The sequence below is a fragment of the Phacochoerus africanus genome, chromosome 7, assembly GCF_016906955.1.
Source record: "Phacochoerus africanus isolate WHEZ1 chromosome 7, ROS_Pafr_v1, whole genome shotgun sequence".
Taxonomy (NCBI): Eukaryota; Metazoa; Chordata; class Mammalia; order Artiodactyla; family Suidae; genus Phacochoerus; species Phacochoerus africanus.
The window spans coordinates 90492016-90507281 of NC_062550.1; the positions used below are offsets into that span (position 1 = coordinate 90492016).

General features: G+C 40.8%; 1 protein-coding gene across 3 annotated transcripts in view; it reads right to left on the minus strand.

Annotated features, from left to right (window-relative positions):
- NEDD1 (NEDD1 gamma-tubulin ring complex targeting factor) overlaps positions 1 to 11538 on the minus strand; it is a 46296-nt gene extending 34758 nt beyond the window's left edge. Inside the window, exons 1-6 of one of the 3 annotated variants that reach the window (XM_047788233.1) lie at positions 8559 to 8689; positions 7720 to 7822; positions 5814 to 5890; positions 4769 to 4863; positions 2870 to 2986; positions 90 to 230 (exon numbers count right to left, since the gene is read on the minus strand). In XM_047788233.1, coding sequence (XP_047644189.1) covers positions 90 to 230; positions 2870 to 2950 — 222 coding nt within the window. In that variant the 5' untranslated portion in view covers positions 2951 to 2986; positions 4769 to 4863; positions 5814 to 5890; positions 7720 to 7822; positions 8559 to 8689. Of the gene's footprint in view, positions 1 to 89; positions 231 to 2869; positions 2987 to 4768; positions 4864 to 5813; positions 5891 to 7719; positions 7823 to 8558; positions 8703 to 11459 lie in introns of those variants that run through there. The other 2 variants (XM_047788230.1, XM_047788232.1) reach the window with 2 other exon arrangements.
- Positions 11539 to 15266: the final 3728 nt, after the last annotated feature.

Genomic DNA, 15266 nt, shown 5'->3' on the forward strand with positions numbered 1-15266 from the left:
CTTGTTTTTGTTCCTATGATTTAAATTCACTTACGTAAGAATTAAAAATCTATATTATCAACTTTATTTTGAATAAACCCATACTGTACCTGGTTACTACCATGGCCAAAAGGAGTACTAGATAAATTAGTGGTTACACTGTGCAAAATAATTTCACCACTGAGAGATCCAGAAGCAATGTAGCAATCATTCCAATTATATGTTACACAAGTTACTTCATCTTTATGATCCTGAATGAAAGAAATGAAAGTAAATACAGTGCTATACAACCTTCAAAGAGCACATTTTCATGTTTTTGTAAATTGTATGTTTTGTTAAATACTATGTATTTGTCAATCTAATATTTGCTTTAACATTTTCCTCAAATAATCTAAAAAAAAATTAGTCAAATGAGTAGTAAATTATCCGATCAACATCAAATCTTTTCAGGGAACAAAGATTTGTATTTCATAACCATAATAATGATTGGGCACTCTGAAACAAGACACCTAAAGGAAAGGTAATTTTCTAAATGGCATTCTACCTACCTTAAAGGATTCACTTCCACTGACAAGTAACATTTATTTCAAGTTGACTATTGTGAAAGTCCCGGCCTTGGAGAATATTAGTACGCAGGTGAGAAGACAGGACATTTAAGTGAACATGCAAATGGCAGAATGAGTGCTAAATGAGTGGCAGAGACAAAGTGTCAGAGGAAAGAGAAAGACCGGAGCTGACAGAGGAAGCTTTGTGGAAGACACAAGGCTGGAGTTCAACCTTAAGCAGGAAATTAGGGGAAGGAGAAAGAAACCGACCCTGCAAAATGGAAAAGAGTGTAAAACAAAAGCCTCAAAGCCAGAATGAGCCAGACACAGTTGAGATTTGATGGCTGCTGCTTCCATCTGCTGAGCACCAGCTAAGGTTTGGCATTTTACATATTACTATTAATCTTTATAACAATCACTTTCCCCAATTTACAGGCGTGTTAACTAAGGTTAAGAAACCTGTGTAACCTCACATACGTGTTAACAATGCGTGAAGGAATGTGGCCCTCTAAGAATTTCAAATGATGGGCAGAAAATAACTATCTGGAGTAACTGAGAAAGCTTAGGATGGAAAAATGAGTAGAATTTTGCCATGTGGTAAGGAGGAGGGGAATGAGTGACACTCCTAAAATGTGTGACACTGTGTGACAAAACTGGCTACAGACTTCTGATCTCAATTCTTTACGATATTCTCTGTTTAGACTCAGTATAGCCCCCTAAACAGCTTTAATTCAATTATTTCATAACTGACAAGATTGCACAATGAGTAGATTATCTGCGTGCGGAGCTCATCTGCCATTACTAGTTGCTTGACACTGAACAAGTTCTGTACCACCTCAGCCTGAGTTTCTCCATTTGTACTCACGAATAATACTACCTGCTCTGCAGAGCTACTGAGATACACAGAACAAACATGACAGGCACAGTGGCTGGAATACCAAAGAACGCAGTAAAAGTGAAGTATGCTCGTTATTGGCAACTTTTTAATTTTCCTGAAGACTCTTCAAAGTTTAGCTAATACGTAAAATAATGAACTTCCAAAAGGAATATTTTAAACAGCAATCATAGATTTTATTTCAACTTAGCTAAGAGAAAACCATTCTTCTATATACTCTAATAAGTAACTCAATGACATTAAGATATACAACAAAATGATAATGATCTCTGGTATTCGCTTCAAAATGCTCTGAGAGTCTGAGGATGAGCGTGGATAAGCACACAAAGAAAACAATACTGGCCAAGAGCTGCTCACCACCGAAACGGTCATGATGGCCACACGGATGACGGGTTAAGGGAAGTTCCTTCTCTGTGTATAGGCATGTGTGTGTGTATGTGTGTGTGTGTGTATGTATGTATTCATACATACATACACATATGTTTAAAATTTTGCATATTAACTTTTTAAAAAGACACGAAAATTAAAAGCAATTTTAAAGAACTTACAAATATTAAAAGGACACAATAATAAAAAAGAGAAGTCCAAAAAAAAAAAAGTCACAACCGAGGCTTCCATGATGTTTACTTTCATTTTCTGAAACGGCAAAAAGCTAACTATTTAAAGAAACACTGATTGTAAAGAGTTAATTATTTTTGGAGTTGCCATTGTGGCTCAGTGGTTAGCGAACTTGACTAGCATCCATGAGGACGCGGGTTCGATCCCTGGCCTTGCTTGGTGGGTTAAGGATCCAGCGTTGCTGTGAGCTGTGGTGTAGGTCGCAGACGCACCTGGGATCTGGCGTTGCTGTGGCTCCAGCATAGGCTGGTAGCTACAGTTCCAATTGGACCCCTATTCTGGGAAACTCCATATGCCACAGGTGTGGCCCCAAAAGTCAAAAAGACCAAAAAAAAAAAAAAGTAAATTATTTTAGAAACATTTCATTATCAAGATAAAAATATATACACACAAAAATAATACAAACAGTAGTAAAGAACTAAGAAGCCAAATTCCCAACTCTGATTGCTAGATTGAAGACTGTCATCCAAAACCACTGTAATTTTTTCAAAGTGCCTTAAAAAGATTTCTGGTTGACAAATCTTTTCTTTCATTTTTTTTTTTAAATGAAAGAAGTGGTTCACTTAAACAAGAGCAGAACAAAATGGAAAAAATAATGTTTTAAACACCAGCAATATATCAATATAGTGACATACATGGAGGGGAAGATAAACCAAAAAACCTTAAGTTTTTAGCTAAACAGCATCTTTTCCCTAACAAATCTCACTTCAATTCTGAAGAAGCTTATTTTTGTTATAAAAAGTTAACATTAAAAGTCTGATAACCAATCCTAATAAACACATTGTGGGATATCCATTTCTGTAAGGATTAAAAGAAAAAAAAGGTTGCTTACCTTAAGAGATCGATGAACTCTTTTTGATTTTAAATCCCAAATATTAACTGTGTTATTCAGGCCTCCACTTACCAAATACATAGATGTTGAATTTAAACTGACACATGTCTGCTTTTGCTATTAAAAAAAAAAAGTCTCATTAATACAACAGAGCCCAGGAGTTCCCGTTGTGGCTCAGAGGAAATGAATCAGACTAAGAACCATGAGGTTGTGGGTTCGATCCCTGGCCTCACTTAGTGGGTTAAGGATCCGGAATTGCCGTGAGCTGTGGTGTAGGTCACAGACACAGCTCGGATCTGGCATTGCTATGGCTCTGGCATAGGGCGGCGGCTACGGCTATGATTCGACCCCTAGCCTGGGAGCCTCCATGTGCCAAGGGTGTGGCCCCAAAAAACAAAAAAATTAAAAAACTTAAAAAAATAATAAAATAAATTTAACAGAGCCTAGAGCTAACTTTCAAGTCTCATCCAATACTTAAAACTAAGCGCATGACAGGAGTTCCTGTGACTTGTGACTCAATGGGTTGAGAACCCGACTCGTATCCATGAGAATGCAGGTTCGATCCCTGGCCTCGCTCAGCAGGTTAAGGATTCAGCACTGCCGCAAGCTGCAAAGTAGATTACAGATGCAGCTCGATCCTGCATTGCTGTGGCTCTGGTGTAGGCCAGGAGCTGTAGCTCCAGTTCGACCCCTAGCCTGGGAACTTCCATATGCCTCAGGCGCAGCTGTAAAAAGAAAAAAAAAAATGTATCAGGAGCACATTACATCAATGTTTTGGCATAGCCACTATAATTCTCTTGCAGGCAACATTCTAGGGACGAACTTTGGTCTAAACAGACTAACTAACCAGATTCTAAATTTTATTAGCGTACAAAATGATGACAATTCATAATGATTTAGAGTCTGCTATGAAAACTTTGAAATTTAAAAAAAGAACAAGCTATCAACTACTTGTACCTTTTTTATTTAGACCTTATCTTATTTAAAATGGAAACAACTTTCCAGAAATGTGTGACTGGAAATGAGGACGGCAGCATCAACCTGAATCAGAGGGATTAACTTATAAAACAAAAGGGTAAAAATATACAGTAAGAATTTCATTTAAATGCTCTGGAACCAAAGCTCTTTTTGACAAAGTCATCCTGTTACAGAAGAGCTTGAGAAGGCTCAGGCAGTACCAGGTGGACAAGAGCTAAAGCAGAAGGCTACCATCATGTAGGTAAGGGTCTTTACCGCACGGTCCTGAGCCCAGTGTCATTAAGGGTAGAGCTACGTGGAGTTCCCATCATGGCGCAGTGGTTAACGAATCCGACTAGGAACCATGAGGTTGTGGGTTCGGTCCCTGCCCTTGCTCAGTGGGTTAACGATCCGGCGTTGCCGTGGGCTGTGGTGTAGGGTGCAGACGCGGCTCGGATCCCGAGTTGCTGTGGCTCTGGTGTAGGCCGGTGGCTACAGCTCCGATTCAACCCCTAGCCTGGGAACCTCCATATGCCGCGGGAGCGGCCCAAGAAATAGCAACAAGACAAAAAAAAAAAAAGGTAGAGCTACGTGATTGGGACTCTTATGGTCAACTCAACCCAGGGACCTTGGTGGAACATGGTCTTAAAAAACCATAGCAATACCAGGGAACCTCCCACAAAGAGAAATGGAGAAAGTAATTGCCTAGTTGAGGAAATCTAAGTCCTTGATGGGCTCCCCTGGGATCCAACGTTATTTTACCTAAAGATGTTTCAGAAAGCACACTTATTTCACCCTCAAGTGTCACTGTATTATTTTTAACTCAGGTTAAGAATAATACTTGTAAACACCTTTATATTTAGTTGTGAGCACCATAATAAATAAGCAATTACCACCCGAGCAGACCTAAGATTTTAAAAAGTTAAGAGAAAAATCACTTACCCCTTCACCCAGCTCTAAAAGTGGAACAGGTTTACATTTGCAACTTGAAACGACTATTTTATCGCCACTGAAAGATGCTGTCACTAGGAAGTTATCTAAATGAAGAGTTATGGAGCATCAAACAATTCATGAGCAGCTCTAGCACCCAACTATCATTATAGGAATTGTGATGATAAAGGCAAGCACATTAAACTAAGAAGACACACAACAAACATAGCTTATACATTAGCTTTCAAAAACGGCTCGGGTTACTAATTACTAAGACTAATTCTCTTTACTATTACTGCAGGGAAGAACTATCCTTCTGGCTTTGCCATCACTTGAAAGCTATTTAACCCCCTGTGAAATAGTACTCCATATTCAAAGAGTAGGCCAGAAGGTCTAATTTTATCCTTCAAGAATGAGAGCATGGTAAAAGCTACATCAGGCAAATATCAATCAGTCTTTTCATCTATAAACACTGTTTAAGATAGTTATTTAGTAACAGGGCTTGATACCAACTTTAGCTAGGAAGCAAATATCCAGGTTAGTCTCCTATTTTTCCACTAAAAAAATAAAGCCTGCTGTTTTCTCAGGACTGGGATTTTTACAATAAAGTGTTTCAATCTTAAATGTGTTGAGAATATTACAGTATATGTAGCAAATATAAATACGTGTGGTTACACAGCAACTATGTTTGAAAGAGCTTTAACTATTTCAATTGAATTAAACTTAAATTATTTAAAATAATTTAAATTATTAAAATATTTAAAAATTAATTTAATTTAAACTTATATTTACCTCATTTTACATAAATTATAAGTGAAAGAATCAGTAAACACAAAACAATGTTTTAAAACCAGAATGACTAAACAAAATAACCAAAAACAAGTATGATTTTGAGAGTCAAATTAAAATGGCAGAAGTTTAAATTATGCTTTTAACAAATGAAGTCCTAACTGCATTACTTCTGGATGATTTATGGCACATTCAGATATTTTGTGACCAAACACTGGACTGTAACTTTATTATGATATATGATTCAAACAAAATCACTTCTACTTACCTAGATATTACAGCATTGAGAAAAATACATCATTCCCCTTTCCTTGACTTCTTCCTATGTTTACTGCTACTTTTCTCCTTAGAATATAGAAAAGAAGGACTGAAAGAATACAAGAATGTTCTCTAGTTACTCCTTTAATTTCTCCTAAGTGTTATAAGCCATGAGAAAGTGAGGAGCATTGCCTAGAGGACCAAAGAAACCAAAAATAAGACAGCTAATCTCCCTGATACCACACCGTCAAGCCTGTCCCTAGAATCCGTGCTCAGTGATCCCCAGATCTCTGAGTCTGGGAATTCCTGGGTCTTCAGCGATTAACCTGCATGGAATGCATCAAAGCCTCAATAGGAATAAGACTGCACAAGGGTTTCCAGTGCACACGTACTTACTTGTACAAGAAAACTACACAGAAATAAGATTGGTGTCTAAAAGTCACTGGACACCATCACAGAGTCACATTAGTTTTGTCCATAGACCATTACATGGTTTATCAGTAAATGCCAACTCCTAATCAAACTCCTTAAAATAAAAATAAGCGATCTTAAGGGTTGCTACTTTCATGCAGTAACAATGAAAATTAAGCTCTAAACATAATAAAAATCTAATAATAGATCTAATAATAGAGGCAACCTCACATACTTGTCCCTCTTTTTGAAACATTTCCCCCACTATACATCTGGTGAGTCCTTCAAAAATGTAGTCCCTTCACCGTAAATTTGATTAATAGAGCACCAAAGTAATTTATTGTGCTACTTTAATACAAAATTAAGGAATAATGAAGAGGTAAACTTAATTCAATAAGAAAATTTGTTATTTTTTTTGTTATATATTTGCAAGAATAATTAGATTGTGCATGAAAACTTCTAATTTTTGTTCATGAATCATTCCTATTTAAAAGCTTTGATATTTGTACTTTCATCAGGAAACAGAATATTACTACTTTGATATTGATAAGATCAGACACATGTTAAAGCTTAATCTGTTAAGAAATAATATATAAGTTCCATAAAAGAATGACTATTTCTAGCATACCAAGTATATAAAATATTTTGACACAAAAGGTAGTAAGAGTACTGTGTACTCAGAGTACTCAACTGGGGTGCTTCTGGCCCTCAGGTGACATTTGGCAATTCAGGAGACGTTTTTAGCTGTCACCAGTGGGGCTATCAGCATCTTGGTGAGGCCAGGAAGGCTTCTCAACATCCAACAATGCACAGGGCAGCCCCCATAACAAAGCATTATCTGGCCCCAAATGTCAAGAGTACAATGTTGAGAAATCTATATTTATGAGTTCACTGAACCCAGATCTAGGAACTTACTAAGACAAGGAAGGTGTGAATCAGAAAAACAAAAACCTTAGGAAAAGTCAATCTAGACAATTTCTCTTGTCTTTTTGGGAAAGGAGACTATTTTCATCACGGAGAAGAGAAATTAAGAGAGTACATCAGGAGTTCCCGTCGTGGCGCAGTGGTTAATGAATCCGACTAGGAACCATGAGGTTGCGGGTTCGGTCCCTGCCCTTGCTCAGTGGGTTAAGGATCCGGCGTTGCCGTGAGCTGTGGTGTAGGCTGCAGACGCGGCTCGGATCCCGCGTTGCTGTGGCTCTGGCGTAGGCCGGTGGCTACAGCTCCGATTCAACCCCTAGCCTGGGAACCTCCATATGCCGCGGGAGCGGCCCAAGAAATAGCAACAACAACAACAACAACAAAAAAGACAAAAGACAAAAGACAAAAAAAAAAGAGAGTACATCAGTAAGCTGGGAACAGCAGACAGTTGTTATCTCCTCCTTCAACCTTTGCTTCTGCCTTCAAGTTCTGTCTGTAACCTCCAGACCAGACCCACAAATATCTAAATGTAGCTACAAAAAGTCACTCTGCAACCTTTCAGAATTTTTCCCACCATTACGTACCTTATTCCATTTGATTCAATAACAAATTTTTGGAGTTCCCATCGTGGCTCAGGGGTTAACGAACCCAACTAGTATCCATGAGGATGCACGTTTGATCCCTGGCCTTGCTCAGTGGGTTAAGGATCCGGCATTGCCATGAGCTGTGGTGTAGGTCACAGATGCGGCTCTGTGGCTGTGGGGTAGGACAGTGGCTACAGCTCTGATTAGACCCCTAGCCTGGGAACCTCCATAAACCGCAGGTGCAGCCCCCCTAAAAAAAGTAAAAATAAAAAAATAACAAATTGTTGATAACCAAACTAATTCTATGGTCTGCCTCTAGTAGCTAACATATATTTCCTTTTTTTTTTTTCCGCTTTTGTCTTTTTAGGGCTGCACCCATGGCATATGGAGGTTCCTAGGCTGGGGGTTGAACTAGAGCTGTAGCTGCCAGTCTACGCCACAGCCACAGCAATGCAGGATCCGAGCCATGTCTGTAACCTACGCCACAGCTCATGGCAATGCAGGATCCTTAATCCACCAAATGAGACCAAGGATCCAACCTGCTTCCTCATGGATACTAGTCGGGTTCTTTACCACTGAGCCACCGCGTGAACTCCCTAACATATATTTTTAAAAGCAATGCTTTTCCATGTTGTGGGTTGCAAATAAAAAATTTTTAAATGAAACCAATGGAGAGTATCAGTGTGCATTCATATGATATACTGTGCATTAAATTCCTATTTCACTTTATCTTTCACAGCTATGTCAAATGTTTCTCTTTATGGGTCACATGCAAAAGTTTCATTGATAGTGGTTATTTAAACTAACAAAAACTGGTTGTTTAAAAAAGAAAAGGATACTATTGCTGCTCCAACACACTGAGCTGATTCCATGTGGTGATGTGTGTGGGTTGAATTTATCCACCAGTGTCATAGACGAAGCATCCCATATTTTAACATCATCTCCCGATGAAGCAAATCTGAGGTTTTCCTGCATGACTGCACCTACAGTTTAAAACAACAGATTTTACTTTTTTTAATTTTTATTTATTTATTTATTTTGTTTTGTTTTGTTTTAGGGCTGCACTGCAGCAAGTTCCCAGGCTAGGGTTCTAATGGGAGCCACAGCTGCCAGCCTACACCACAGCCACAGCAACTCGGGATCCAAGCCCCATCTGCAACCTACACCACAGCCCATGGCAACGCCGGATCCTTAATCCACTGATCGAGGCCAGGGATTGAACCCACGTCCTCATGGATCCTGGTTGGGTTCATTAACCACCGAGCCACGAACGGAACTCCTAAAACAACAGATTTTAAAAGCAATTAAGGATTCATTTTTTAAAAAGAGTTAAAATGAGGCATCTTGTCTAATACAAGTGGCTCTACTCATCCACTTTGGTCCCAGAGACTGAGCTCACCACAAAGCTGCTGGAGTGATCACTCTAAAAGGTAAACCAGATCCCATTCTCTTAGCTGATCTTTCCAATGGCTCTCCACAGTAATTATAATGGAATCTAACCTCCTTAGCACGATACTAATACAGACTAGCCCTGATGTAACTTTCCTACCTCTCCTCCCTGGGAGCACCAAACTCAGAGGCCTTCTTTCTCACCTCCTCACCTCCGTGGTGTCTTTAAGTTTGCTCCCCCCTCTGCCCGGAATGGGTCTTTGCCCAGATTTCTCCTTCGCATCAGCCCAGTCTCAGCTCATGTTTCTTCCTCAGAAAGGCCTTCCGCGACCACCATGCCTAAAGCAGCTCCATACCAGTTCTCCTATAGCCCATTATCCTGTTTCATTTTTCCATGGCCCATCCTACTATCTGCAGTTCTTACGGTAACATCTGCCTCCCCTGACTTGATCCTGAGGACAGCAATTCTGTCCTGTTTAATACCAGTCTCGAAACATTCCTGGCGCACAGTAGGAACTTAACAAATAACTGATGGATAGGTAACTTCCTAATCTTTTAAAAAATGTAAGAGAAACTCTGGCACTCCTCCAGGTCAGAATCCCACCACTCCAGTTTTTCTAAGTAATTTTCTAGAAAATTAGCAAATACAGCCTTAGGAGAAGTCACTAAGTCCCTACACCAACACCTGGTCTACAGTGCCTTCACTTGTATTATCTACTTGCAGCACACAGTTCAAACACATAATTCCGACAAAGTGACTTCACTAACCAAGGCAGTCTGGAAGACAAAAAGCAAGTAGTAATGCATGACAGGGAAGAAAAAAAAATGCTCAAAAAATACCTAGGAGGAAGGGGAAGGGAAGATATGGGAGCCTAGAACTATACCCTCCACGAATTCCTGGTACGGACAGTGCGAGCGTGCAGCTAAGAGTACGTGATGTCACAGACAGGGTCCCAAGTCATCAACAAAACATCACATTGATGGGTATCCTCAATTTCAGAGGCCAAGTTAAAGGCATAATAAATCACAGGGCCCTTTCATTCCCAAGAATGTGTTTATAAAGAGGCTACAAGTTTTGGAGTTCCCGTCGTGGCGCAGTGGTTAACGAATCCGACTAGGAACCATGGGGTTGTGGGTTTGATCCCTGGCCTTGCTCAGTGGGTTGGGGATCCGGCGTTGCCGTGAGCTGTGGTGCGGGTTGTAGACGCGGCTCAGATCCTGCGTTGCCGTGGCTGTGGCACAGGCCGGTGGCTACAGCTCCGATTCGACCCCCTAGCCTGGGAACCTCCATATGCCCCAGGAGCGGCCCTAGAAAAAGTAAAAAGACCAAAAAAAGAGGCTAAAAGTTTTAACTAGAAAAGTCACTTATGTGATTCATTATGCTTCACTCATCACATAAATACCATTCTACTAAAAGCCGCTAGTAACCTGTTGAAATGTAGACAGTGTTTGGATTTGGTGCCTTAACATGTGGTAACGTGTCCTTTCCATTTCCTACTCAACAACAATTTAGTGCTGGAAAAGCATCTGTACATCCAGGAAACACCACTGAAAAACGTCTTTACTACAATCTTAGATCATTCCTGTGGAGCAGTTATGGAGTAGCGGAAAGATCCCTGTAGCCTGGGCACAGAGGATGTGTCCAGAGTTAGTCACTTTGGCCAAGTCACCCAATGTCTGTTGGGAAGAGGACCACTGACCCACCAACCTCCATCTTCCCAGAACAGACACATTTAAGGGAGGGGCATTACATCAGCCTCTGGAAAAGGCGCCCATCAAAAGTGAGCTGTCAGGACACAAGGCGGTAAGAGCCCGCCAGCCCCAGATTTGGGGAGCACGGTTACAAGAAACAATTCCACTACGACACCTAGCTTAAACAAATAAAAGTTCTCCAACTTTCATTCATCCAAAAGACATTTTACTTGCAGGAGTGTTGCTCAGCTGGGGTTACCTTGTAAAATGCATTCAAGCGCCGGCTAAAAGAGTCGGATTTGAGGGATTTACAAAAAGGAAGAGGGACTGTGGGCAAACGGCAAACTTTCCAGAGGCAGCGCAGACCCCAGAGCCGCCAACAACCTGCTCCCGTGAAGCCGGACCACCTCTCGGGCTCGACCCGAGGCTGTTCACAGGCGGGGGTGCACGACCCCGGCCCGCGGCTCCCGGGCACTTCCGCGCCAAACGCACCGCCGCGCCCCTGCCCCGCAAACGTCCCGAGCGCACGGCCGGCCGGGGCTCTGGGGGCCCAGGGACCTCCGACCCGCCCCCTGCGGTGCCGGAGGGTGGTTAGGGGCCAAGAGACAGCAAGTACGTGGCGGGCGTCGGCCCACTGCCCCCGGCCCTCCGAATCTCACCTCTCAGCCGCCGTAGACCGGGGGCATCGGACCGGCCCGCTCCGGCGCTGGGCTTCCGGCTCCCGCCTGGAGTGTTAAACTTCGGCGGCCGGAAGTCCCGCCCCCGCCTGGCGTCACCAGGAGAGGCACCGCCCGAAGCGGTGGCTCCGGTAGGCGGGCAGAGCCCGGGCTAGGGGCTGGGCCTAGGGCGGTGCTGGGGCTTGATGGGGGTCTGGATCCTAACCGCTGGGCGGTAATTGCCGGCCTCCTTCCCTCCACGCCCCAGCGAAGGAACGGGGGCCGGGTCCTGCTGCCCTTTGTCATCCATTTGTTCACTGACTGCCTACTGTGTGCCAAGGCCTTCGTTAGGCTCTGGGTGGGTGCACAGTGATGAGTTTAGTCTGGGAATACTGGGGTACAGTCAACTCTCGTGGTCCCTGGCCCAGCAGACGTTCGTAAGTAATTCACACTTAAGTGAAAAGCGAAAACTGAATTGCGTACCAGATGCATGAAAGGGAAACGAACATGGATGTGGGTTTGGGAAAGGCTTCGCTAAAGAGGAAACCTGAGAGAGCTGGTGATACCCAATGCAATTTACAAACCAAGAGACATGCTAAAAAAGCTAAGAAATAGCGGAAAGCATAAGTGAGCTATTCGACTTCAAAACCTATGATCTTTTTTCAGAATGATGCTGCTGCGGGGTCAGGAACATCAAACACCATCTGGTTGGGAATTCTTTTGAAGGAGATGCTTCTCAGAGTGGAAAAAGGAGGAGGTGAATTAAGCTTTCATATGCCCACATGCCGCTTCTACCTGTGCGCTTTTTTTTTTTTTTTTTTAGTTGACAATTTTTGCTGAGAATCCTTGTAAAAATATAGGGCATTTCTGGAGTTCCTGTTGTTAAACAGCTCAGCAGGTTACCTCCTCTCTGTGAAAATGCAGGTTCCATCCTTGGCCTCACTCAGTGGTTTCAGGATCCTGCCTTGCTGTAAGCTGCAGCTAGGTCCCAGATGCAGCTGAGGTCAGGTGATGCTGGAGGCTGTGGCATAGGCAGCAGCTGCAGCTCTGATTAGATCCCTAACCTGGGAACTTCCATATACCGAAAGTGTGGCCATAATATATATATACACACACACAAACACACATACATATACACATATATATGTTATACATACTTATATAGATGTTATATATACTTATTATATATATTTTTATGTATATGGCATTTCTCCTAACAGTGTTATTATTCTTTCAGCACAAGTACATACTCGGAGCACTTTTCTGAACTAGTACATAAGCCCCAGTTACTTGCACCAATATTGCAAATAACTGGAAAACTCTAATAAGTATAGAGCAGAAATTCTTTTCAGAACAGAAAAGTTGTTAAGATTGATGGGGAGCCTCAAAACAAGAAATTAAGGCAAGTAGCAACTTCCTTAATTGTATAGATTACAGTTCTTGAGGTTATAAAAGCAATTTTGACAGGGATGGGGGCCAAAAAGTCGGGAAATAAAAAAATAAAGTAAGAGGAGTTCTCTTGTGCTTCAGTAGGTTAAGGATCCGGCATTGTCACTGCAGCAGCTTGGCTCACTGCTGTGTCTTGGGTTGGATCCCTGGCTCAGGAACTTATACACTCCATGGGTGTGGCCAAAAAAAAAAGGTTAAAGAAAAGGAAACAATGTATGAGCATATGAGCAGGGGGGCAGGAAGAATAAGGGAAAATAAGGGAAAGAAAAGACAACTAAGTCTGAATATTTCAAACCAGCAGGATAACGGACACTAGAATATCTGACACAACATATGATATAGTAACATATACATGTTCTATATTATACAACATACTCATGAAACATACTTTACTAAGCAGTATATATTTGTATGTGTGTATAGATATGTATGTAAAGTATATTTGTATACTGTATATATTTATCTTTCTAAAAATACATATGTACTTTTATATGTCCCCATTTTCCATGAGAAGAAACAGAGATTAAGTAACTCGCCCAAGGTCATAGAATTAAGAAATGGTATGGACAGGAGTTAAATCCAGAACCATAAGACTATAAAGACTGTGCTCTTAACCATTATGCTATTCTACCAACAGCCAAAATACAGCATAAAGAGACAAATGTTAGCCTCTGCTGCTTTCTCCCTGCTAGTCCTACAGCCTCATCAAACCTTGCATGGTCCCGGAATGGACCTGTCTCTCCTGTTCCTACTTCCGAGTCTATATGCATAGTGTTTCCTAGTTCTGTATAATAGATTCTACAAGTAATGTAAGCCAAATGTTGGAAACTTCACTAACATATAAATTATATACACATACACAGCTTACCAAATGGAGTATCAAGACAAGGGATATTCCTAGAGACACAGGGATACTTCCTAACAATACAACTAGAAGCCATATCAATTGTAAATAATATGTGACCAATAACAGAAGTTCAAAGTACATGAAGAATAAATGTCAGAACTAAAGGGAGGAAAAGGAATATGCATAATCATAATCACTGTTGAAAACTTTAACAGAATTCTCTCAGTAATTGATAAAACATCCAGATGAAGAAAATCAGTAAAGATGTGGAAGATCTGAACATAATCAACGACAGCATTTTAACAGACGTTTTCAGAACCCTACACCAAACCTCTGCAGGAAAAATACTCTCTTTCAAATATATATAGAACATTTATGAAGATAGATTATATGCTGCCATAAAACAAGTCTCAATGAATTTTAAATGAATACGTCTTACAGACTATGTTCTCTGATCACAAGAGAATGAATGGTAATAGAAAACAATAAGCATGTAGAAAAACCCCAAACATCTGAAAATCACACAACTTTACATCTATATAAGTCATAGGTCAAGGAAGAAATCAAATCACAAATAAATTAGAAAATATCCAAATGGATGGTAAGTAAAATACAACACAAAAATTTATTGAATTCAGCTAAAGCAGTGCTTATAGAAAAATATATAGGTTTAGGAGTTTCCGCTGTGGCACGACAGGATCAGATTGGAAGCATCTTGGGAGAGCTGGAACCTATGTTCAATCCCCAGGCTGGCACAGTGTGTTACAGATCTGGCATTGCTGCAGCTTAGATCACTACTGCAGCTCAGATCTGAACCCTGAAACTCCTTATGCCATGGCATGGCCAAAAAAAAATATATATATATATATATACATATACATATACATATATATATAGGTTTAAATGTCTATATTATGGGGCGGGGGGGAGAAAGGTCCAACATCAATAATCTATGCTCTCTCTTTAGGAAACTAGAAGAAGAAGAATTTTTTTTTTTTAAAGGAAAGATGAGAGGAGTTCCTGCTGTGGCTGAGTGAGTTACAAACCTGACTAGTGTCCATGAAGATGCAGGTTCAATCCCTGGCCTCTCTCAGTGGCATAGGTCACAAATGCACCTTAGATCCTGCATTGCTCTGGCTGTGGTGTAGGCCAGCACCTGCAGCTCTGATTTGACCCTGAGCCTGGGAACTTCCATATGCTGAAGATGTGGCTCTAAAAAGAAAAAAAAAAAGGAAAAATTAGAATATAGGATAATGTAAATGAAAACAGATTGACAGCAGTGAAAACAGAATCCGATATTAAAGTGATTAATAAAATTTATAAAGTTCTGCCTAGACTTATCAAGAAGAAGGAGAAATACAAATTACCAATATGAGGATTGAAAGAGAGGATGTCAATACAGAACCAAAAGACATAATAAAAGATAGTAAAGGAATAATACGAATTTTGTGCTAATAGATTTGGTAACAAATAAAATGGACAAATATCTAGAAAGACACAAATATGAGTACTGA